General features: G+C 41.9%; 1 protein-coding gene across 15 annotated transcripts in view; it reads left to right on the top strand.

Moving 5' to 3' along the window:
• Positions 1 to 21,410, top strand: part of LOC115754674 (late embryogenesis abundant protein At1g64065-like) — a 29,760-nt gene extending 8,350 nt beyond the window's left edge. For 2 of the 15 annotated variants that reach the window (XM_048276828.1, XM_048276826.1), the window contains one exon: positions 4,157 to 4,781. In XM_048276828.1, the coding sequence (XP_048132785.1) occupies positions 4,157 to 4,582 (426 nt within the window). In that variant the 3' untranslated portion in view covers positions 4,583 to 4,781. Of the gene's footprint in view, positions 1 to 39; positions 243 to 3,876; positions 4,782 to 7,461; positions 7,952 to 11,017; positions 11,683 to 15,408; positions 15,436 to 20,795 lie in introns of those variants that run through there. The other 13 variants (XM_048276815.1, XM_048276824.1, XM_048276820.1 and 10 more) reach the window with 13 other exon arrangements.
• Positions 21,411 to 24,303: the final 2,893 nt, after the last annotated feature.

A 24,303-nucleotide genomic window follows, 5' to 3' on the forward strand; every position in this document is an offset into this window, starting at 1 on the left:
CTTCATCCTCACTACATTCTCACGTATCCAACTCCTTCAGAGAAGCAATACTTGAATTCATCCCTCGTTTGGCTGAATATAACCAAATGGCAGAGAAGAACCAGAACCAATACCAACTACCCAAGTCAAATGCCTATCGCCGGAGCGATCAAGAATCGCTTCATACCATGGAGGATGAGGAGGCAAAGCGTAAGAAGAGGATGAAGTGGACAATCGGCATCATCGCCTTCGTCATCTTTCAGGTCGTCCAAGCCCTCTTCTTCATCCTTGTCATCATGAAGTTCAAGTCCCCCAAGTTCAGGGTCGGCGAGTTTGACATCCAAACCTTGACCGTTGGGACTCAGGCCTCGCCCTCATTCCACATGAGCTTTGTCGCTCCGATCCAGATCAAGAACACCAACTGGGGTCCCTTCAAGTACGGTGCTTCTACCGTCAACTTCACCTACGGAGGTGTCCAAGTGGGACAAGCGATCATTCCCAAGAACAAGGCCAACTTCAAGTCCACCAAGAAGATCGATGTGCCTGTGACCTTGAGCTCCAGTGCTTTGCCCAGCAGTTCGAATCTCGGGAGCGAATTGAGCTCGGGGATCATAACCTTGAACAGCCAAGGCGAGATCAAAGGGAAGATAACAGTGATGTTCATGTTCAAGAAGACGAAGACATCCCAGATGAATTGCACCATGACTATCGATACAACCACAAAGGCGGTCCAATCCTTGTCGTGCAAATGAGAATCGGGACGGTGATTCTCCGTTAGATGATTCCACAAGCTTTCCATGGATTATGTGAAATTATGTGTTTCTGCCTTGTGATTTTTTTTGCAAGTTCTTTCATTCTTTCTGTAAAGACTGCGTATTATACGAGAATATTTTCTGTTGGTTTTTTGCAAATCATTGTTGTGATGTAGTTTGATCATTTGACATGATTATTCATTGTGATTCATTTTATAGACGAAAAGATGTGTGGTAAATTTACGACTTACAGAAAAAAACTTACAAAGATATCCGTGGAGATAGGATCAATAAAAAAAAGCTATTACAAGTCATAGCACTCGCCTCATAAATTCAGGGAAAAAATCCAAAAAAGGGCCCGAAGTCCTCTTGTTTTCTCAAATAAGGGCCCAAAGTGAACTATGTTTCAAATAAGAGCCCAAAGTAACATAGTACGTTTCAATTAAAGGTCCGAAGTGGTCATAATGTTTCAAAAAAGGGTCGGCCTCGAATGGTGTTTTCGTCATTTCACATTTTAATTTTTTTATTCATTTTTTTCTTTTTTCCGATTAAAAAAAAAAGCCATGCACAAGCGGGAGGGCTACCCCTCCCGCCGGTGGCCATCGGCACACCGCGGTGGGGGAGTCGGCGAGCGCGGCGAAGGCCGGCGGGGTCGCCGCCGACCCCACCGGTCAGAGGCGAGGGCCAAAAGCCCTCGCCAAAACCGGGAGACGGTCGGGCCCTCTCCCGGATGCGGGTGAGGGCCGGCGGTCCCCGCCTAGATCGAGGGTCATCATCCGTCGCCTGGGATCGGGCCGAGGTCGCCTTGACCAAGCGACCCCCCACTAGCGACGGGGCAACAGCCGGCGACCCCGGATCCGGGCGAGGACCGTCGACCCTCACCCGGATCCGGGAGAGGGCCCGACCCTCTCTCGATTTTAGCGAGGGCCAAAGGCCCTTGCCTCGGGTCGGCTAGGTCGTCGGCCCTCGCCGAGGCGCCGGCAACCCAGCCAACCTTTGCCACCCTTGCCTACGACCCTGCGGCGGTGGGGCGGTGGCCATAGGCGGGAGGGTCGGCCCTCTCGCCTGTGAAAGTCTACTTTCTCCTTTTTTTTTTTTTTTTTGAAAACAGATAACAAAAAGTATAATAAAAAATAAAAAAATTAAATAAGTAAAAAGACTAAAATGCCCTTAAATCAGGCCCCTTTTTTGAGATTTTATGGTCATTTCAAGTCATTATTTGAAATGATGTTCACTTGGGGCCTTATTTGAGAAAACATGAGGACTTCGGGCCCTTTTTTAAAAAAGTGTTCACTTGGGCCCTTATTTGAAAAAACATGAGGACTTCGGGCCATTTTTTGGATTTTTCCCTAAATTGAGCTCAGGCTCCCTTTGCTTTTGCAGAAAATCAATGATTCTAAAAATAGTATATTAAAAATGATTCATTGTATCGCTTGAAAATATTCGGTTAATGAAAAATAATTTCATTGTTGGTGAACATTTATGTCTAGGAATTTTCGTGGATGATGGCTCAATGAAAAAAACACTTCAAAAGTGGGGAAAATTATCGCCCCTTTTTGAAAAGAGGAAATCATTTTCCATCCTCTTTTTTTCGTCAAACCAAGCATGTTCTTTTTTATACACTCATTATTATTATTATTTTTTATTGTTTCTTTTATTTTGAAAAAAATAAAATTCTTCCTTTTCTTTTTTATTTTTAATGTTTTTTGTTAATTTTATTTTTCTTAGAGATCCGCCCCAGGCTAGGTGAGCCTCACCCGAGGCCTGCAAGGTTTGGCACGCCGAAATTTTGGCGAGCTATAGCCTCGACCGGGGTTGATGGCCATGGTGAGCGACCAGCGGAAGTAGAAGCAAAAAGAAAAGGAAAGAAACGAAAAAATTTAAAAAAATTAATGATCATTAATAATTAAAATTTCAATTTTTAAAAGAAGAAAAACTAAAAAAAATATTGATAAAAGGAGTGCACAAAATAAAATCAAATCGGACCAAAAATATTTTCAAGTTCATTTGAGGTTTCAGCCAAATACCAGAAAATATTGTCATTTTCCTTAAAAGCGACTTCCTGAAAAACATCTTAAGGAAATGCCTCACTTTTCAAGAATCAAACGGAGCGTAGATCGATGGTTTTTATGAGCCGACGCAAGCATGTGTGGATCGACATTTAATTAGTGATTATCCGCACCTTCGAACGTGACTCCTTAATTGAGGTGGCAAACGGTGTTCCTTTTTTTCTCGAGAAACTTGGTTGGGCCAAGGCGATCGAGGCAGAATCTAAAAGGTGGATGTCGTTCCACTTCAACACGGTCCACCAAACTTGGACAGAGTCAAAACAGACGTTCAAGTTGAAATAGCGTTGGAGACGAAGGAGACGCGAATCTAAGGGGAGCGACTTTAACACGGGAAGCTCACACGCGAGGGCGAAAGCACATATGAGGGTGTTATTTGAAGAAAGTCGCACATTAGGTATTTGTTGCAACGTGAAGCGATTATATATTTTCGAGTTAGCTCATGATTTAGTGATATAAATTTTCGAGTTAAAATGGATTTAACTAGATATGACGATAGCATTTCTCTTGATAATGTCCTCAAAGCGAAAGGTATCGAGCTTCTGCTATTCCTTCCGACACGGGCAACGGAAAAGGCCAGGCTAGTCATAAAGAAGATGAAAAAAAAAACCAAAACTCACGCAGGGTCAAGCTGAACAAGGGAACATCCGACACGAGTCGCACGCTTTGAAAGTTCAAAACCTTCTAGCAGTTCTTGATCTTCTTCGTCCAATCGGTCGTCCTTCCGTGGCGACGTGGCTCAAAACGTACGGCAACGATCTTGGAGACGACTCTCGTAATCGAACCTTCCATTTGATCATGACAAGCCAAAACAAAAAAATGGGAAAACGAAGACTTCTCCCCTTAAAAGAACAAGGCATCTCTCTCTTGTAGTTGTTGGTGAAATCTTTTCTCCGTGAACTCGCGTCCGTCTAGAAGTAAGAATTCCAACATAAAGATACACGCGTCTTAACATAGTATTATTCCATTTCCGTTTTCCTCGAAGGTGGTCTCACACTCGCTCTTCCTTGTTTTCGACGCACACACACACCCTTGCCTGATCTCGACAAACTTCACATATAAAACCTCATACTGAGCCCCCACTTCTTCCAATCCTCACAGACACTTGTCACAGATCCTTAACCCAAATTTGGCGAGAACCTCAGAATCGTGGTTACAAGTTTTCCCGAGACACCGGCGATGGCGGAACCCAACCACAACCGCAGGATCGACGAAGAGACGTTGCTAACGATGGAGGAGGCGAAGCGCAAGAAGAGGATGAAGTGGACGATCGGCATCATCGCCTTCGTCATCTTTCAGGTAGTGCAGGCTCTCTTCTTCGTGCTGGTCATTATGAAGTTCAAGTCCCCCAAGTTCAGGGTCGCCGAGTTCGACATCCAAACTTTGGAGTTCAATCAGTCCTCGCCCTCATTCAACATGAGCTTCGTGGCTCCGATCCGGGTCAAGAACACCAACTGGGGTCCCTTCAAATACGGTGCTTCTACTGTCGACTTCACCTACGGAGGCTTCCCAGTGGGACAAGCGATCATTCCCAAGAGCAAGGCCAACTTCAAGTCCACCAAGAAGATCAACGTGGACGTCACTCTGAACTCTGCTACTTTGTCTAACAATTCGAACCTCGGGAGCGATTTGAGCTCTGGTGTCATAACCTTAAACAGTCAAGGCGAGCTTAGAGGGAAGATAACGGTGATGTTCATGTTCAAGAAGAAGAAGACCTCGCAGATGAATTGCACCATGGCAATCAGCACCTCGACAAAGGCGGTACAGTCCTTGTCATGTAATTGAGCATGCCCGGGAGAGGTGGTTCCGCATCATATTATGGCTTTGTATTGCTCGGTTTCATTTGTTGTCGATGCATTTTTCGCGGACCGCATCAACCTCAGTATTCTATCTTGTTTGAATTTGCCTTACCTTTTTGTTCACATCACATGTACTGCCCTCAGATTGAAGCTTCAGCTTGGTGTTCTTAATTATGTGTCTCCCCTAAACGAGAAATCTACCACTGTTTATCGCGACGATCATTGTTCATGCGTCGATTCACTTCACATACAGAGACAATCGGTTAGTCCTATATACGTCGTGCGTAATAAGTTATGTAGTTTGGTGTAGCATTGATCTGGTTACTTAGTAACCTGCATTTCTTGTACTTGTGCGCTCCTATATCTGATGGGCGTTGTAGGGAATGTTTGGTCTAACCCACAATGCACTTCTGGAGCAGAGAAATATGATAAATATAATTTTTTTTGTCAAAAGATATATGATTTATAAGATAAATATAGCTTTTTTTTTGGAGTATAAGATAAATATAGTTCACACGACCAAATCACCACACGTTGATGTCCAGATTTTTGACTTTTCGTACTTTGACTTATGGCCCTTGTCGGGACTTACTCATCTACTGCGGCATTATCGCCGGCATGATACATTTGTAATTCTTCCATTTGGAGGCACATTCCCAACTTTTGGGTAAAATATGCAATTGTTAGTCCTAATTATACTTCTTTAGAAAATTAGAGTTTAATCGTTCCTCCATTGATTTTGCTATCGGAAATTGCCGATATGATACGTCCGCCATTGTCGTGGCTGTTAACTCGTTATCAAGCTCACCTTCATCATCCAGCAACCTCGCCAAATACAGTTGTAAAAAACCAAAGAAAAAAATGAATCCGAAAATAATATTAAAAATTATCTACGTTACTGCGAGCCGTGCCATGAAAGACGGTTGGTATCTACGCCGACAATTTCCGGCTAAAATTTACCAGATGAAATCAATAAGTAAAACATAAAAAAATTTAGAACTTAATTGGCACAATTAAATGTTTAGGACTGAATTAGTAAAAGCGCAATAAGTTTACAATTTTTTGGATAATTTTTCTGTTATTTAGAAACATCACTATGGTTTCAACATCAACATGAGGAAACTTTATATGGTCTTAGAAGCATCATATCGTGGGTCTGCCCATCTAATTATAACACACAATACGTTAGGAATATGTTCCTTTTCGATGAAAAATAACCGAACCTGTAATGCTTTGTCTTCCGGGATTCGTTGAATGGACGAACGACGTAGTATTTCGGAATTGCGTTAAGCTCCTCGGAGTCTTTCAAATAATTATCACGAATAATTCGTGAAGTAACAGTTTATTAAATAAATAAAAAAATAAACTGCCGATCTTTAGATTAAATTATCACTTGACGACTTTTCTTTATTCTGACGTGTTAAGAAGTCATTTGAAAGCAAAGGCATCTAAAGAAGTCAGCCAAGGTGGGCGAAAGAGTCATGACGCCGCTCGGCCTGAGTCTCTGGCCATACAACTTTCCCGTGAGCTTTCAGCCAAACTCATCACCTTAAGTCAACATCTATTCTCATGCCCATATCTTAACCTTCTAGATGAGCGTCCCAGTCACAAAACCATAATTTCCATCAAAGAATCTAATTATAGATTAGAAAATGCTTTCCTGACAATCTTGTCAATGACAATACAATCTCAACCATAGATTCACACATCATCATCCCCATGTTTCGCATAAAGCACTTATTGATTGGGAGATCGGGCGATCAGAAATAACTGATTGTATTGTCGGACTATCAAGCTAGCAACTCTCTTACAAATTTAATCACGGTTGTTGCATACCTTGATCGTTGATCCTCGTCCGTGCATAATCTTTCATTTCAATCGACAAAAAACAATGAGTTTAGGTAGGAAAGCTCTTAGAAGATGGGATCTTCGGTCTAAGGCATCAACAAAGCACCATACTAGAAACGAACTCGCTATTGCAGCCACACCAAGTGCGAGTGTGAAAGCCCAAAACTAGCGAGACACCTAAATTCAAATCGTCTTTGCAGACTAACCAAGATAACTTGATATCGAGGATGGGGTAGGGAACCCGAGCTATGGCTTTGGGCTTGCTGGTCGAGTTTTAGATCGCTCGATGAATCATCCGATCGGTACTATTGATGGGTCTTGAATACAATCCGCGTATATAAATGTTCAATCTAATAAATCAAAGTTTACAAATCAATCTCCATAAACTTAGTATTGTTCTATCTCTTTCGTTCTTTTAATTATACGGGGCCTACTCAAGGCCCCACACGGTTGCGCAGTTCTCGTACTATTGGAAGTCGAAAAAACTCGAGCTCCCATCTGCTTTGTCCGTTGTTCTACCTTGAGCTAGGGTTAACAACGTTCGTAGAAACCGTACGGTAAAGATCTCGGAGACTATTCTTTCGGTCGATGTTTCGTGTTCACAAGCCTCTGTCGTTGCTGACAAAATTCCTGGTCGCCGTTTCGTCTAGAAGGTGAACATTCCCAGGACGCGTTTGGCGACTCTGAATCAAAACAACTTCTTCTAGGAAAGTGCCCGCCTCCATTTGATCATATAATGGAATCAAATCCTATATATACCCTACCAGTTCCTCATTTCAATCTTCACAACTTCTGCAATCTCCAAACTCGTTCATAAAACCGAGTCGAAATCACAGAAAACAGAACAGAGAGAGAGAGCGTGTCTTTCAGTTTTCTATTCTTCCATCTCTTCCAAGGAAAGGAGAGTTGAGAATGTCGAAATCCGATCACGAGTCGCTCCATACCATGGACGAGGAGGCCCAGCGCAAGAAGAGGATGAAGTGGACGATCGGCATCATCGCCTTCGTCATCTTTCAGGTTGTCCAAGCCCTCTTCTTTGTCCTCGTCATCATGAAGTTCAAGTCCCCCAAGTTCAGGGTTAGTGAGTTTGACATCCAGTCCCTCACCGTAGGGACTCAGGCCTCACCCTCGTTCGACATGACCTTCGTCGCCCCGATCCGGATCAAGAACACCAACTGGGGTCCCTTCAAGTACGGTGCTTCTACTGTTAACTTCACCTATGGAGGTGTCCAAGTTGGACAAGCGATCATACCCAAGAGCAAGGCCAACTTCAAATCCACCAAGAAGATCAACGCTAATGTGACCTTGAACTCTGCGAACTTGCCGAGCGATTCGACTCTCAGGAGCGAGCTGAGCTCGGGAGTCATAACGTTGAACAGCCAAGGCGAGCTCAAAGGGAAGGTGACCGTCATGTTCATGTTCAAGAAGAAGAAGACCTCCCAAATGAATTGCACCATGGCCATCAATACAGCAACCAAGGCAGTCCAGTCCTTGTCGTGCAAATGAGGACTCCATTAGATGGCTTGCTAGTGTTTTTTTTTTTTTGGGGTGTGGACTAGCTAAGATTTCGTTCTACATCTTAGCTTTCCTCGATTGTAATTTGTTATCACATATTATTGAATCCTAGTTATATGAGCCTTTTGATTATTACGGAAGCCAGAAAAACTGCTACTAAACATTGCGATTGTCTTGGAAAAAAAGAAAGGTTAGTATGTTAGAAATTTAACGTAAAGCCTTTATGCGGAAATTTAACAATTACGGATCTTTGATTTTCATGATTTTCACGAAAAGAAAGATGAAGACATACCTCAATCCATAGCAATAATTTTGACCATGATTGTTGCAGAAGTATGAGAAGACAAGAACTTTGACTTCTCTCTCTTAACCCTCTTTTCTTTACGTTGTTTTTCTATGATGGAGGGAGATACAACCGCATGGCTTATGAACATTGTCAATGGATGGAGAGAGGACCAGTTTCTTTTATATCTATCAAGTATCAACATGTGCCTCTTTAAGGGGTGCCTTCCATCAACGCACATTAATTGTACCTTTACAATTATATCCTTTCATACCAATACATTTTTAACGTCATAGCTGTACATAATTATTAAACCATTATTAATCACATCATATGGGCTACATTTATTCTTACATAGTATCGTCACTCCACGACATGTTTTACTCGATGCACATGGGTTCATTAATTTGTTTAGGTTCACTCTATATCGATCATAGATGGACGTAGATCTTCAAGATAGGACCTAAATTATGAGTATCGACAAGTATCACAATTAAGACCATAATTTACTAACTGATTATACTTAATTAGCCTTTTATACATAACTCTCGCTAACCAGAGATAAATTTGAAAATCTCAGTTGCTAAAAATTATCAACCAGCTCAAAAAATTACGGGTCCTATCGTTATGAATTGATTTTCGTTATTTCGTGCAACCTTGATTGGAGGAAATTTCAAGATGTGGGTGGAACTTGGGAGTCAGAAGAGTCATAGTTGTAGGGCTGCTAGTTCAGACTACCTAACTTTCGGTTGGCTTTGACCAACTCATCAGTCAGCATTGTTCAAAGAATCACAGGTAACATCTCTTAGGTCAAAATTGAGTCCAGGCATTATTCGTTAGAGAGGGTGGGACCAGGAAAGCAAAGGGACGAGAGAGTTTGGCAGATGAGTAATGCCGACCAACGTTGAAAATTTTCCCAATTTTCAAACGAGAAATAGAATGCAAAATGTTAAAAATGAGAACTTTGTTGCATAGGCGTTGCTCGAGATATATTCTCAACAATCTTCGATACTATAAAATCATTCGCAAGCCTCGATGCAGCAATCAATTGTACTACTCCAATAACTCGGTTCAAAACATTGGCTATCGGACTATTTATCTAACTAGTTGAATCAATTCGTATACATTAGTAGCTTGCGATTGATTGATAGTATTGCGATGCTTTCTATATGTTGCGACGAGGAACCTACTATTAATAACATAGAACATAGCCTTAGATGTGTGCGTATTTCAACACAATATGTATTGGGAGATCAAGTTCGAACCCGTGAACATATCAAATTGAACCCACACACATTCAAAAGTTTAAAGTTAATCCGTTGCGAGCCATATACGATATAGTAACTACCCCACACCATACTAGTTCTCCGATGTGGGACTTTTTTAGTGCAATCCTTACATGCATCTTAACGAATTATCCAAGATGCGCACTCGTGTTTAATCAAATCTCTTGCGATCCACAAGCTTGGAAATCAATCACTACGGCCCCCCCAAACTCAAATTCTCAAAGTGGACTTAACCATCTCGATATGAGGCAATTTTGCAAGAAGATGCATCAATTTCACCAGTTGCGTTTAGGTGAAGGCTGTCCGACAAATTAGAGGCGGCTAAACAAAACTCATTCGCTACTTGTCGTCGTCCGCTTTAGGCCCTAGGTCCACCGACGCGGACATGGACATGGTCAGTATGTCAAACCTCGCGTGTGTATCGTTTCAAATTTTAAAGACATTGGGAAAGCTTCTTCTCTCCTACCGATCAGAAAAGAAAATGAAACTGCAAATGGGTCGGCTCGAGATAAGTCGACAAACTCCAGCTCCTCTTGCTTTTTGTCTGTTTGTACCACGAGTCGGCGGAATTATTACGTAAGATAGCAGTTACAGAATTCACCGTTGGCAGCCTAAAAGGATTCTGTAACCTTGCCAATCATTGATAGACCTGTTAAAATAGGTCATAACGATATTCTTTAACTCTACATGTAATGGTTGAATTGTTATATGGGTTAATTATACTCAATAAATGATTTTATATATAATGTGAATGTTAAATGGATCGTAAAATGTGTTTACAATTTGGACTCAACTCACCTCTATGCCTCTCTTTTCATTCTCTCCCGCCCTTACTCTATTTCGTGGTCACTGGTTAATCTAATCATTTGTTTGATGGTTAGTAAGAGAGTGAAATGATTAAAAACCTTGTGATTAGCTGCCCGCAGCACGGTGAACGTCTCTGTTTATTTTTCTCCGATCATGGTGTGCGTGCGCGTTAGCGTCTTGGTTGAAACTTGAAACCGCACAATCCGATCATCGAAGCTTCCGTCGTAAAACATATCATTGCGGTTTAGAGAGAAATCTCTCTCTCTCTCTCTCTCTCTCTCTCTCTCTGTCTGATCCACTACCAACCAAACTCGCCTTCGTCTCTGGCTAATAATAGAAAAATGGATTCCCTTTCGTCTAGAAGTGAGGCTTTCAACTTACGCGCTTGGCCGACGGAACAGACATCATTTCCTAGGAAAGAGCCCTCCCCCATAATTCTCACCCATTTGGTACCAAAGCCTATATAAACAAACACCGCCTGTTCATTCCGGTCCTCACATCTTCTCCAATCGCCAAAGTCGTTAAGACAACCAAACCCCATTTTTTGGCCTTCCATCTCCTCGGAGAAACATTAGCAATGGCGAAGACCGACCACGAATCGCTGCAACACATGGACGAGGAGGCCCAGCGCAAGAAGAAGATGAAGTGGACGATCGGCATTGTCGCCTTCGTTATCTTTCAGGTTGTCCAAGCCCTCTTCTTTGTCCTTGTCATCATGAAGTTCAAGTCCCCCAAGTTCAGGGTCGGGGAGCTCGACATCCAGTCCCTCACCGTAGGGACTCAGGCCTCACCCTCGTTCGACATGACCTTCGTCGCCCCGATCCAGATCAAGAACACCAACTGGGGCCCCTTCAAGTACGGTGCTTCTACTGTTAACTTCACCTATGGAGGTGTCCAAGTAGGACAAGCGATCATTCCCAAGAGCAAGGCCAACTTCAAGTCCACCAAGAAGATCGACGCAGATGTGACCTTGAGCTCTGCAAACTTGCCGAGCTATTCAGCTCTTGGGAGCGAGTTGAGCTCGGGGGTCATAACGTTGAACAGCCAAGGCGAGCTCAAAGGGAAGGTGACGGTCATGTTCATGTTCAAGAAGAACAAGACCTCGCAAATGAACTGCACCATGGCCATCAATACAGCAACCAAGGCAGTCCAGTCCTTGACATGTAAATGAGGATGCAAGAGTGAGTGATTCTCCATTAGACGGCTTGTGATTTGTCACAGAATCTTCTGCTCATTAGATAAGATTTGTGATTTTACCTTCTTCTTCTATCATTCGCTATTGGGGTACTTCTCTTGTAATTTCACATTCCTATTGTTGATATGAGGATTTGAGCCTTTGATTTTCTATTTTTTCTTCGTTACTGAACTCGTGGTTCGCTTTTTTCTAAGTAATGAGGAAGAGGACCTACCGAGCCACCTCCATGAACATTATGACATTCAGCGCTTAAAATGTTAAGTAATTACTCGAGTCAAAGAGGTAAACATCGAACTAATTAACCTCTCACGAAGCCAACAAGAAAGTTGACCTAGGGGATAAGGTTCGGTAATCGTTCTTCCCTCTCTTCTTCATCGTTTCGCGAGTTCTTTCCTGCTTGTGATACTAGTCCTATTGACCTTTTTCCAAGTCAACTACAGGGCGTGTTAATCCTTGATTACCCCTTTCATATAAAAAGTTACTATGTATTCATGCGTTCGAAAGCACTTTTCTCCAAGAAATAGGACTAATCAATTTATTGACGTATACCAACTCCTCAATGTTGTTAGGAACTTACATTATATTGTTAGATATATTTAGGATATTTTGTGATTGTGTATATTTCTCGTGCCCCTTGATTGATCCTAATTGATTGTACTTACTTTGTTACTTTAGGTACTCTCATGTAAAACCTATAAATAGGCTCATGCAATCTTCACTTTAGAATGTATAGATTATTATATAAACGGTTATAAAGATTTAAACCAAGGCAGATGGTACTCTGAATCTCTATGAAGCTCGGCTAATAGCAAAAGCCTTTACTTAAGAGCATGGCATTGATTATGATGGGACCTTTGCCCATGTTGCTCGTCTTACTTCTATTTGCAATTTTCTTGTTGTTGCCGCTATTAAGCGTTCCATGGATGTTAAGGAGGCATTTCTCAATTGCAATCTTACTAAGGAAGTTTAAATGGTACCTTCTCCTAAATACACTCATTCATCTAAAGTGTGCCAATTACTTCGAGTGTGGTTTGACGCGGGCGCCATGTGCGTGGCATTCCAAGTTTAGCTCAACCATGGAATCTCTTGGTTATAAATCCAATCATTATGACTATGCTCTCTTTGTTCGGCACACACATCGTGGGTATATTATGCTGCTATTATATGTGGACGATATGATGATTATCGGTGATGATCAAACTGCATCACCAAACTCCTGCAATATTTCAGCAATTCGAAATGAAAGACCATCGGCAACTTAGCTACTTTCTAGGCTTGGATGTTTCTTCTAATGCTTCTAGTTATTATCTATCTGAAGCAAAATATGTCACTGATCATATTTCCCTAGCTGGCCTCACTAATAACAAGATTGGTTCGACTTTGATGGAGTCGAATGCCAAATTCAATGGCAAAGATAGAAGTCTTCTTCCAAATCCTACACTTTATCGGCAGTTGGTTGACAATCTTATATATCTCACTATTATTTGTCCTCACATTGCCTATGCCATTCACATTGTTAGTTAGTATATAACCACACCTCGTACGACTCATTTTGTTGCATTCGTAATTCTTCACTATATCTAGGGTCCGTCACTTCATGGCATTCACTTTCTGCTCATTTTACCTTGGAGTTGATAGCCTATTTTGATATTGATTGAGCTGGTGACCCTCGGGATAGTAGCTCCACTATGGACTACTGTTTCTTTTTTGGCGACTCACTTATCTCATGGCAAAGCAAGAAACCGACTATATCACTCGCCCTAGTGCAGAAATAGAATATCGAGCTCTTACCGATACAACATCGGAGTTACTATGGTTGTGATGGCTACTAGAAGACATTGGAGTGTCTTATCAAAGCAGATTAGTCATTCATTATGACAATTGAAGTACTATCTAAATTACACCTAATGATGTTTTTCATGAACGCACTAAGTTTCATCATGATATCATGCTCGGCATAGCACCATTCGACTTGTCTCTACTTCAGCCATTGAACATATTGTTGATGTATACACCGAGACACATCCACATGGGCATTTTCTGGATGTATTCTCCAAACTCAAGTTGATATCTTTCAAATCATCTTCAATTTGAGGGGGGGATGTTAGATATATTTAGGATATTCTATGATTATGTATAGTTCCCTCGTCCCTTGATTGATCCTAATCTATTGTACTTACTTTGTTACTTGGGATAGTCTCATGTAAAGGCTAATGTAATCTTCACTTCTGAATGTACAGAATGTTGCACTTTTTGTCATCACAATTCTGAACTTATATGAAGAAAAGTAAGTATCAATATATCAAACGATTGCTATTAGTAGTAAGAAAAGGCAATGCTTATGCTCATCAATTCAACTAGATGGGGAAAAGTGTCAAAAAAGTCATAAACATTTTGTATTGGTACCAATTGAGTCCATCCAAGCAATTTTAGCCAAAAATTACCGATGTAGATATCGGTCGTCTTACATGGTGCGGCTGGCGCCGATTGAATACTTTTATATTTTTTTATCAAAAAGTTAGTTTCTTTCTTTCTTTCTTTTGGCCTTTCATTTTGGCTGATGAGGGCCAACAAGCGCTCACCAACTCTGACGAGGGTCACCGCCCCGCCTGCGACTAGTGACAATGCATGACCTTGGGTGAGGCCATCATGGTAGTGCAGGCTGCGAGCGAGGCCAGCGAGGTGGCAATGTCCTCTTCCAAGGCCCTCGCGACCTCATCGACGGCGAACGAAGCTGTGAAGGCCCTCAACCATATCTTGCGAGGGCTGTAACCCTCGCCAACAATTAGCAAGGGCTTGTTGGCCATCGTGAAGTGACCAGCGAGGGCCGGTAGCAACCCCGGCCGGCCAAAATGGAAGGAAAAAACAATTCAAAATTTTAAAAGAAATCACTAAAAATGTCCACGGCAGCGTTAGTCGCCACGTAAGATGGTCGATGTCCATGTCAGCGATTTCAGTGAATTACTAAAAAAGTTTGGCCGATGCGGGTATGGACATGGTCAATGCGTCAAACCTCACGTGCGTCTCGTTTCAATGACGTTGGGAAAGCTTCTTCTCTCCTACCGATCAGAAAAGAAAATGAAACTGCAAATGGGTCGGCTCGTGACAGGTCAAAGAACTCCAGCTCCTTACTTTTTTTGTCTGTATGCACCACGAGCATGCGGAACTATTAAATGAGACGGCGGTTGCAGAATACACCGTCGGCCGCATTATTGATCGCAAAACGCCTGTCAATTTTTCTCTAATCATGGTGTGCTTGTGTGTTAGCGTTGTGGTTGAAACCGCACAATCCGATCATCGAAGCTTCCGTCGCAAACATATCATTGCGGATTAGAGAGAAATCTATCTATCTCTCTCTCTCTCTCTCTCTCTCTCTCTCTGATCCACTACCAACCAAACTCACCTTCGTCTCTGGCTAATAATAGAAAAATGGATTCCCTTTCGTCTAGAAGTGAGGCTTTCAACTTACGCGCTTGGCGACGGGAACAACATCATTTCCTCAGAAAGGCCCCCTCCCTCCCTAATCATTCTCACCCCTTTGGTACCAAAGCCTGTATAAACACCACCTGCTCATTCCGGTCCTCACAGGCACAGCTTCTCCAATCCCAAAGTCATCAAGATAACCTGCACAAAACCACACCGAGAGAGAGACCTTTTTTTCCCTTCCATCTCCTCCAACGAGAGAAGAAATATTAGCAATGACGAAAACTGACCACGAATCGCTGCAACACATGGATGAGGAGGCCCAGCGCAAGAAGAAGATGAAGTGGACGGTCGGCATCATCACCTTCGTTATCTTTTAGGTTGTCCAAGCCCTCTTCTTCATCCTTGTCATCATGAAGTTCAAGTCCCCCAAGTTCAGGGTCGGCGAGCTCGACATCCAGTCCCTCACCATAGGGACTCAGGCCTCGCCCTCCTTTGATATGACCCTTGTCACTTCGATCCAGATAAAGAACACCAACTGGGGGCCCTTCAAGTACGATGCCACCGCCATAGACTTCGTCTATGGAGGCGTTCGGGTGGGACAGGTGGCCATTCCGAAGAGCAAGGCCAACTTCAAGTCCACCAAGAAGATCGACGCCAAGGTGAACTTGAGCTCTGTGAACTTGCCAAGCGAATCGACTCTTGGGAGCGAGTTGAGCTCGGGGATCATCACGCTGAACAGCCAAGGCGAGCTCAAAGGGAAGGTGACGGTCGTGTTCATGTTCAAGAAGAAGAAGACCTCCCAAATGAATTGCACCATGGCCATCAATACAACAACCAAGGCAGTCCAGTCCTTGAAATGTAAATGAGGATGCAAGAGTGTGTGATTCTCCATTAGACGGCTTGTGCTTTGTCAAAAAAATATTTTTGTGGATTAGATAAGATTTGTAATTTTACATTCTTGTTGTTTCATTTGTTATCGCCTTTCTGATTTGTTGTTTACCTCTCTGTTACTCTCTCTCGAGATGAACCAGGAAAAGACTCTCTCTCTCTCTCTCTCTCTCTCTCTTCCTCTCTTCATGCTGGTGGTGATGATGAAAAAGATTGCTCTTTGTTTTTACTCTTGTGTGCCTGTAATTAGAGGGCAAATGAGAAAGAGTTATAGCAATCAAAGCTAAAAGTCCAACTATTGCAGCTCTAGAATTATTGTTGTTGCGTCCCTCGAATTTAGCGACATTAGTTCTTCCTGTGCACAAACATCAGGTCACAAATGCTTGGAGATCAAGCACATTGCAGAGATTATGGCCACAAAATAAAAAGGAAAAACAAAATGGAGCTCCGATTTTGCATTGTGGGTTGATTATGGTCGGGGCATGCGTATGCATGTCGAAAATATTCACTGATTTGCGAACACTACCTCAACTGGTTGACGTGGCGTACTCTTATTTACTAATATCCAATTACATCTTGACACATGGAGATTTTCTTGGAGAAAAAAATTTAAAAAATTTCTCTCTTTTCCTCCTCCACCCTATTAGGAGCACACAACAGTTCAAGTCTAAGCCCATCAATATATCTAGTTGAACCCACGTTCACTCAAAAGCTTAAACCAATGAGTTAAGAGCCAACTTGAATATATTAACTACTTCACACTACATCAATTTGGGATATAGAATTTCTCCAACACAACTTACACTTGCATCCTAGTTATGTCTAATAGCATTTTACACCCCCTTAATGCACAACAACAATTCTCGGTATTTCTCTAACACAACTTATAAGTGCATCCTAACAATCTCTAAAAGCGTTAGGTTTACTCTCCTTTAAATCAAGTATTCCTCTGCATCAACTTATCTCATCTTGGATCTCTTTGTCACACAACGCCTACATGCCAGGAAACCGCATTGGTTACTAGATAGCCATCGGCTTTATTACCTTTTGTGAGGAGCATGCAGCATAAATTCGATACTTTTGTTTGGGGAGAATGTCAAGAGGGAGCTCAAGTTCGATCCCGTCAATATATCCAATTGGACTCATCTTCGCTCAAAAACTTAAATCAATGTATTGTGCATCAATTTAGATATATTAACTACTCCACACCTTATCAATTCTTCAATATAAGACTTATCTAACACAACTCACACAAGCATCCTAACAATCTCTCCCTCACATGCGAGTTTTAGTATTAGGTTTGTTCCCCCTTAATTCAAGCATCCTTCTACATCAACTTATTTCAACTTGAATCTCTTTCTCGGATAAAACCACGTAAATCTCTAGTGTCCTTTATAGTTTCTCATTTATTTCTCTAGTGATTTCGCATTGAGTTATTTGCAACATCCTCTTATGTTTTCGTGTTAATATTGCAACACATCCTCCCGGACTTGGCCATCTCCATAGCCTAAGCCAACACAATCTCCATTTCTAATCCACTGTACCATCGTGGGCACCACGTCTAGCGATAAGCTATTGAGGTCGTTGCCGGTAACCATGGATGAGCCAAGAATCAAACTCAAAACTGTTGAGTAACATACCAGATTTGGCTATTGAGTAACGGTCAACAATCGCATCTAGGCCGACCTTCGCGTCTACTCTCTTCATTGTCCTAGCGACCGACCAAAAGTTTTAGAGATGCAGAGCGATGGGCTCACCGCCAAGACTCTAGATCTAGAGCCTTAGTCATGAGTGAAAATCGACCTCCGGTCCACCCTCTCCGTCATCACGGCAGGTGAGTGGCAAATATGGAGACGCAGAGTAGCAAACTCGAGGCTAAGACTCTAGATCTGGAGCCATGGCTTGGCCATGAGCGACGTTTACCCTCTCCGTCGTCCTAGTGGCAAAGAGTGGCAGATTTGGACACACAGAGCATTGGGATTGTGGTCAATACTTTAGATTTGGAGCTATAGCCATGAACAACGATAGTTCCAAATTGTTGAGAAAACCTACATATGAATTTTGATTCTAATAAAATTATCCATCTTAAGAAAGAATTTGGTTAATATTCTCATACACATTATTTTATGTATAACATGTGAATGAAAAATTTTATATTGTTCCAAACCTAATGTTCGGACTCAAGACGAAGTTGTAACATATTTGCTTCTAAATGAGTTGAATCTTATTATTCGGACGGAGTAGGATCGCTTACGGAAATTCAATCTTTTTGATTGGATAAGACTTATGTGAAATATCAGTAATGACTTTATTCAAGCTTATAATCACTGTTTTAATCTGATCAGATTCAAAGAGATTCTTCTACTTCTGAAGGCTGCTTCTAAATTATGTTCGGATTCTGTAATACTTTCGCCCAGATTCTCAAGACCTACATTTTTTGCAAGTGTCCGGTTTGGCTGTGTTATTTATGGAAGTCTGGAATCTTTGATTGGTAGGATTATTTTTCAAACAAATTGATAAAATATCCAATCGAGGATATTACCTTCCAGGGGACAAGAAAGCTTCCATATTTGAATAAACTATACTTATGGAAATTGAGGATTTTAATTGTATGGGCGACTGAATTTAAAGTGTTCAGACTCTACTCCAACAGCTACCAAATCTTTTTAGATACCGTCTCTTCTAATCAAGATTGATGGTGTCCAATCAACGATTGAAGAGCGATTCTTTGAAGACTTGCCCAATGGCTAGTTTGAAGGTGAAGGAGTATAAAAGAGATATCCATGGTAATCGCTTTGAGAGAGATCAAAACTTAGAATTCAAAAGTGCTTGAGTTTTTCAGATTCGTATACTTGTTATCAAGAGCAATACACTTTATTTTTAGAGGTTATGTAAGAGTGAAAAGTGTGATATCACTTGTAAACTTTGATTCATTTAGTAGAATCCAGTCAATCGATCGTAAGCGTGGGAGAGTAGACGTACGCTTATCTAAGGCGAACCACTATAAAATTTATGTGCAATTCTCTCTTACTATAAACTCTTTTTTCTGTCTTTAGACCATTGCATGTCTTATTCTGAATTTGTCACTAAATCTATTCAGATCCTATTTAACTTGTTTAAATTCCGCATTTAGTTTCAAAACTGTTCAAAATCACCTATTCACCCTCTTCTAGGTGATATTGCTAGACACAACACAAATCTAGAAGTTCGACGACCTTCACATATGGCCCTCCATTGTTGCACGTGAATAAACCGTCGCCTCTCGTGGCCAAGGCTCCAGATGTGGCATACACACTTTGAGTCCATGGTTTCTTTGTTGAGGTAGAATGAGAGAGATCAATTTCGGCCATGGCTTCTATTGACCAAATCCAGTCCCTCACCTCCAGATCTAGAAGTGAGGCATCGAACAAAGGAGACGGCTAAGCTGGAGAGATGCGGTGCCGGCAACTCCGACTCCGCCGGTAGCTATGGCCAAAGGAGGCGCAAAGGTTGAGCTCGTGGCTATAGATGGAAGAGGAGAAAAAGAGAGATCCAAGTGGATTGGAGGACTTTTAATTTATTTTTCTAATTCCACGTGTCACTTTGTAATTGGTTAAGAGTAAATAAGCAGATGACACGTCAGCTGTTGACGTGAGACATGTGTTGATCAGTAGATGGAGTAGGCAAGCTTAAATGGAGAACCGGTCAAGGATATTCGACTATTTGACAATATTGAAGTGGCTAAACAGACCCTAAGTCATCCTCTACCACGTCATAAGTAGCTTGATTACATTGAAGCGAGATGAAGATATCAGGATGTACACTGCCATGGGGAGATTAATTACCATGCCCCTTTTTTTTTTGTCCCGCTCATCTTTTCTATGTACATGTGTGTGAACGTGCATGGTGCTCACGAGAATCGAACCCTGGACCTAGTACTCTCCAACCCCACCCATCAATCCATTTACCAGCAGGGTCGCATGCCTGTTGATAATCACCTATCCTTTAACCAGCTAAAAACCTAGTCTTGCAATAGAGGAGAACTTTGTTTTGCGTAACGTTCAGTTGGTGCATGAATTATAATTTAGTCGGTGAAATGGAAGAACCCGAACCTTCGTCATGTTTGGGTTAAGACGAAGGTTAACCACTATATTAGCCAATTAAATACTGCAAATTTAAAATAACAACGGCCACGCGGACATGGCCAGTATTTGGCGGACCTCAACTAAGCGTTGTTTAACCCTAGATCAACGAAGAATGTCTTTTAATAATCGATGAAAATACGTCGCTAACTGTTCCATTTGCTACAGTGACGAAACCTTTGGAGAGTTCAAACATCCTGCGGGTTTGAAAAGTCAATAAACTCAAGCTCTCCCCACCTGCTTTTCTGTCTTAGCGTTGTGGTTGACACCGCACGACCGTCGAAGCTTCTAATGTCCGACAATTTATCCATTCCATTTCATATTGGAGAAAATGGAAAAATCCACTTATAAACTGGCGTTCGTCTAGAAAGTTTGAATTTTCAACATTGGATTGCTTTTGGCGTGTGGAGTCGAATAACGCGTTCTAGGAACGAGCCTCTGGTCATAACTCATAACGAGCCGCCTTGGGCACGCACCAAAATCTATATAAACGCCCACCCTCCTCCATACAGTCCTCACAACTTCTCCAAATCTCCAAATTTGTTGACAAAACAGCCAATCTGAGATCACACATCTAGGAAGAAACAGAAAACTCCCGTCTGTTCAGAAGAGAGACGAAACCGGCAATGTCAAAGGACAACGAGTCGCTGCACTACATGGACGAGGAGGCGAGGCGCAAGAAGAAGATGAAGTGGACGATCGGCATCATCGCCTTCGTCATCTTCCAGGTAGTCCAAGCCCTCTTCTTCGTCCTTGTCATCATGAAGTTCAAGTCCCCCAAGTTCAGGGTTGCCGAGTTTGAGGTCCAGACCTTGACCGTTGGGACTCAGGCCTCGCCCTCATTCGACATGAGCTTCGTCGCCCCGATCCGGATCAAGAACACCAACTGGGGTCCCTTCAAGTACGGTGCTTCTACCGTCAACTTCACCTACGGAGGTGTCCAAGTGGGACAAGCGATCATTCCCAAGAACAAGGCCAACTTCAAGTCCACCAAGAAGATCGATGTGCCTGTGACCTTGAGCTCCAGTGCTTTGCCCAGCAGTTCGAATCTCGGGAGCGAATTGAGCTCGGGGATCATAACCTTGAACAGCCAAGGCGAGATCAAAGGGAAGATAACAGTGATGTTCATGTTCAAGAAGACGAAGACATCCCAGATGAATTGCACCATGGCTATCAATACAACGACAAAGGCGGTCCAGTCCTTGTCGTGTAAATGAGAGATGCAAGTGTGTGATTTCTAAGTTAGGTGGCTTGTGTGTTTAGCGGTTGATTTCCGGTTGTTAGGTTTTATTTTTCTCTCTCTCTTTTTTTTTTTTTTTTTTGGTTATCCATGGATTATGTAGAATTCTGTAAACAATTATGGTTGGTTTTTCTGCCTTAATGCAATTTTACGTGACCCGATTGTACTTCCATAAATATTTTTGTGTGGAGGGATTTGGGATAAATACTTGTCTAGAGTACTGTGTTGTCTTAATTTTTTGATAACCATATAAATGCAAACTGAAGTTTGTAAGTTTAGCAGCCCGACGGTGGAGTTCGCATTCGACAGGCGGTGAGAGGTTTAATAATCAATCATAATTGTATAAATGAGAAATTGTGGAGAACAAAAAAAAGGGTGAGATCCAAAAACTCAATAAAAAAAAAATTGTGTTTAGTCATGATAATATACAGTCTTGTGAATTTGTCTAATCTAGACATTTGGTTCAACTTTGGAAATAGGCTTTTGAGGAATGCAAATACTTTTAGCCTAAAAAGCTTTGAGAAAATGCAAATAACGTTTGGTAAAAAACGCTTTGAAAAAAAAATTTGGGCTAATTAGTGTTTGCCAAAATAAATTTGCAAAGGGACTTTTCTACCATAATTATTTTTAAATAAACAATAATTTTTAAAAAAATCCAAATCCTAGGGTTATGGCTGCTGGAGATCCGGATCTAGAGTCAGCAACCGTGGGGCCAAGGTCGCCAGGGGTCAAGCGAACCTTGACGAGGGCTGTCCGGGGTCGTGCGACCACCGGCGATCGTCGCCCGAGCCATGCTAGCCTCGGCATGCTGGGGGTCGCGCAACCCTCGTTTAGGTTCGCGCTGTCCATGCTACCCTAGGTAACGGTTGCCAACACCGAATGTGGCCAGTCAGCGGATGTAGCCCTAGGGTTTGATTTCCTTTGTCAATTTTTAATAAAAAATAATATAACAAAAAAAGATGAGGGGCAAAATCAAAATTTAAAAGAATAAGTTATGGTAGTTTTGGAAGAAAAAACCTAGCCTAGCATTTGGCCAAATGCTGAAAGCTCAATAGTACCCTACCAGCATTGAGCTTTTAGCTTTCTCAATGCTAGCTTTCATCCCAATGCCCCTTGAAAATGGCTATCAAATGCCCATATTTTCTCCAATGGGTTTTGGGAAAACCGAGCCAAACCCACCCTAATTGCGTTGACCGTGTTAAATTATATTTCGAGTTTAAACTCGTGCAAAATTTGAGCTAAATCCTTAATATAAGAACGATTAACCGAGAAATGATTGTTGTACAGATGCGAGGAAAGGAATCTCACATTTTTCCTATTTTGATTAAGGGTGCGTTTGTTTCACAAAATTTGAATGATGTGAAAAATATTTTCTTAAATATGATCGATTGTATCACTTATATAAATGAATGAATGCAAATTATTTGCATCGTCCATGAAAATGATCGGATATAAATTGTTGTTGATAATGAAAATGTTCTTCATTGACTAATTATATCAAGCGATATATTTGAATAGTTTCAGAAAAAATTTAAATAATTTATTTTTTGAGAAAAAAAGTTGAGCCAAATGTCTTTGAGAAAATGCAAATGCCTTTGAACTAAAAGGGATTTTCGAAATGTAAATAGTATTTGGTAAAGTGTATTTTCAAAACACATTGGAAAGCAACTTTGATGTAAATGTCGTTTGGTAAAAAAATCCTTTGTAAATAATTCAATTTTTACATTATTTTTTAGTCTTTACAATAAAAATTATTTTTAATTGTTAATTATTTTATTTTAAAATTTTTTCTTAATTTTTTTCTCTCTTTTTTTCCTTCTTCCTTCGTTAATTTCTTCTCGGCCTATCGTCGACCACGGAGGAGAACGGCGGCCGGCCACAAGCCAAGCTCAACCTCCCCCCGACCATGCCGGATGCCCGCGAGCCGACTCAAGGCCGAGCCCGGCCGAGCCAAATCCGGTGAGGCTCGGCCTCCTTTAAGGCCGGCCTCGCCCGCTTTCGACCGAGGGTCACGTCGTCGAGCGTCTAGCTCGCCGGCCCATGTGTCATGGTCCATCGCCGGGCAGCCATTGTGGAAGAAGGAGAAAAGTAAAAAAGAAAAGAACAAGGAAAAATAAAATAAAGAAGAAAATAAAAAGATTACAAAAATAAAAAATTGTAGTTGCACTTCGAAAATACAACTTTCCAAAGCACCTTCAGAGCTACTTTAGGCTAAAGTCCTTTAGGGGCCGTTGAGAATGCAATTGCATTTCTCCAAAGTTGAGCACAAAACGAACCAAGAGCTATTTGCATTTGACCAAAGAACTTTAAAACCTCAAAATCCCTTTCAAATGCTGAACCAAACATGCCCTACTACAAAAGTAGGGGGTCATATGTAATTGTCAGGTCATAATTGCCGCACCGCCGACTCATAAATTCGAAGTCTTTTTTGAGCCACTCGTAAAGGAAGCTCCGAAACGGTGATTTGTGCAAAAAGATTATACACCCAATCGAGGCTTTTTCTTTGTGACGACGCTAGTGTTTCAAGTTGCAAGGTTAAACACCGTGAATTTAAGTGTAATTTAGGCATTGAAAACACCCAAGCGTATAAACAATTACAACTGTATTTGATCTTGGCTGAGGACGTCACATGCTAGGTCGCCCAGGCCAAATCCGGCGTCATTGTCCTTGGGCGACCCACTTATTTTGTGTTGCCCAAGGCCAGTGACACCATTCCTGGTGGTCCTGAGGTCCCGAATGGCATGGCTGGAGAGGATAGAGAAGGACAAAAACGAGTGCATGTCGAGGACTGACGGGCGGTGATGGGCAACGGCTCAAGGACACGACCGCGAGGTAAGATGACAACCGGTGACGGCACTAGATGCGAGGCAATGTCGCCCACAGTACGCGGTTAAGCGTAGGGATGTGCAAAGGAGCCAAGAACCACTCGGATCGCACGGAACCGGACCGGACTTGCTTGGAACAGATGGGTACCGATTCGATTTCCGGTTCCAAGTGTGAAGCCGTCCACCCACACCAGTAATATATAATACATATTATTTAATTTATAATTTCTAGAAAATTTTAAAAAATTCTTAAATCCCGAATTTGAAACTCGT

This window comes from Rhodamnia argentea, chromosome 3 (assembly GCF_020921035.1).
Source record: "Rhodamnia argentea isolate NSW1041297 chromosome 3, ASM2092103v1, whole genome shotgun sequence".
In the NCBI taxonomy this organism is placed as follows: Eukaryota; Viridiplantae; Streptophyta; class Magnoliopsida; order Myrtales; family Myrtaceae; genus Rhodamnia; species Rhodamnia argentea.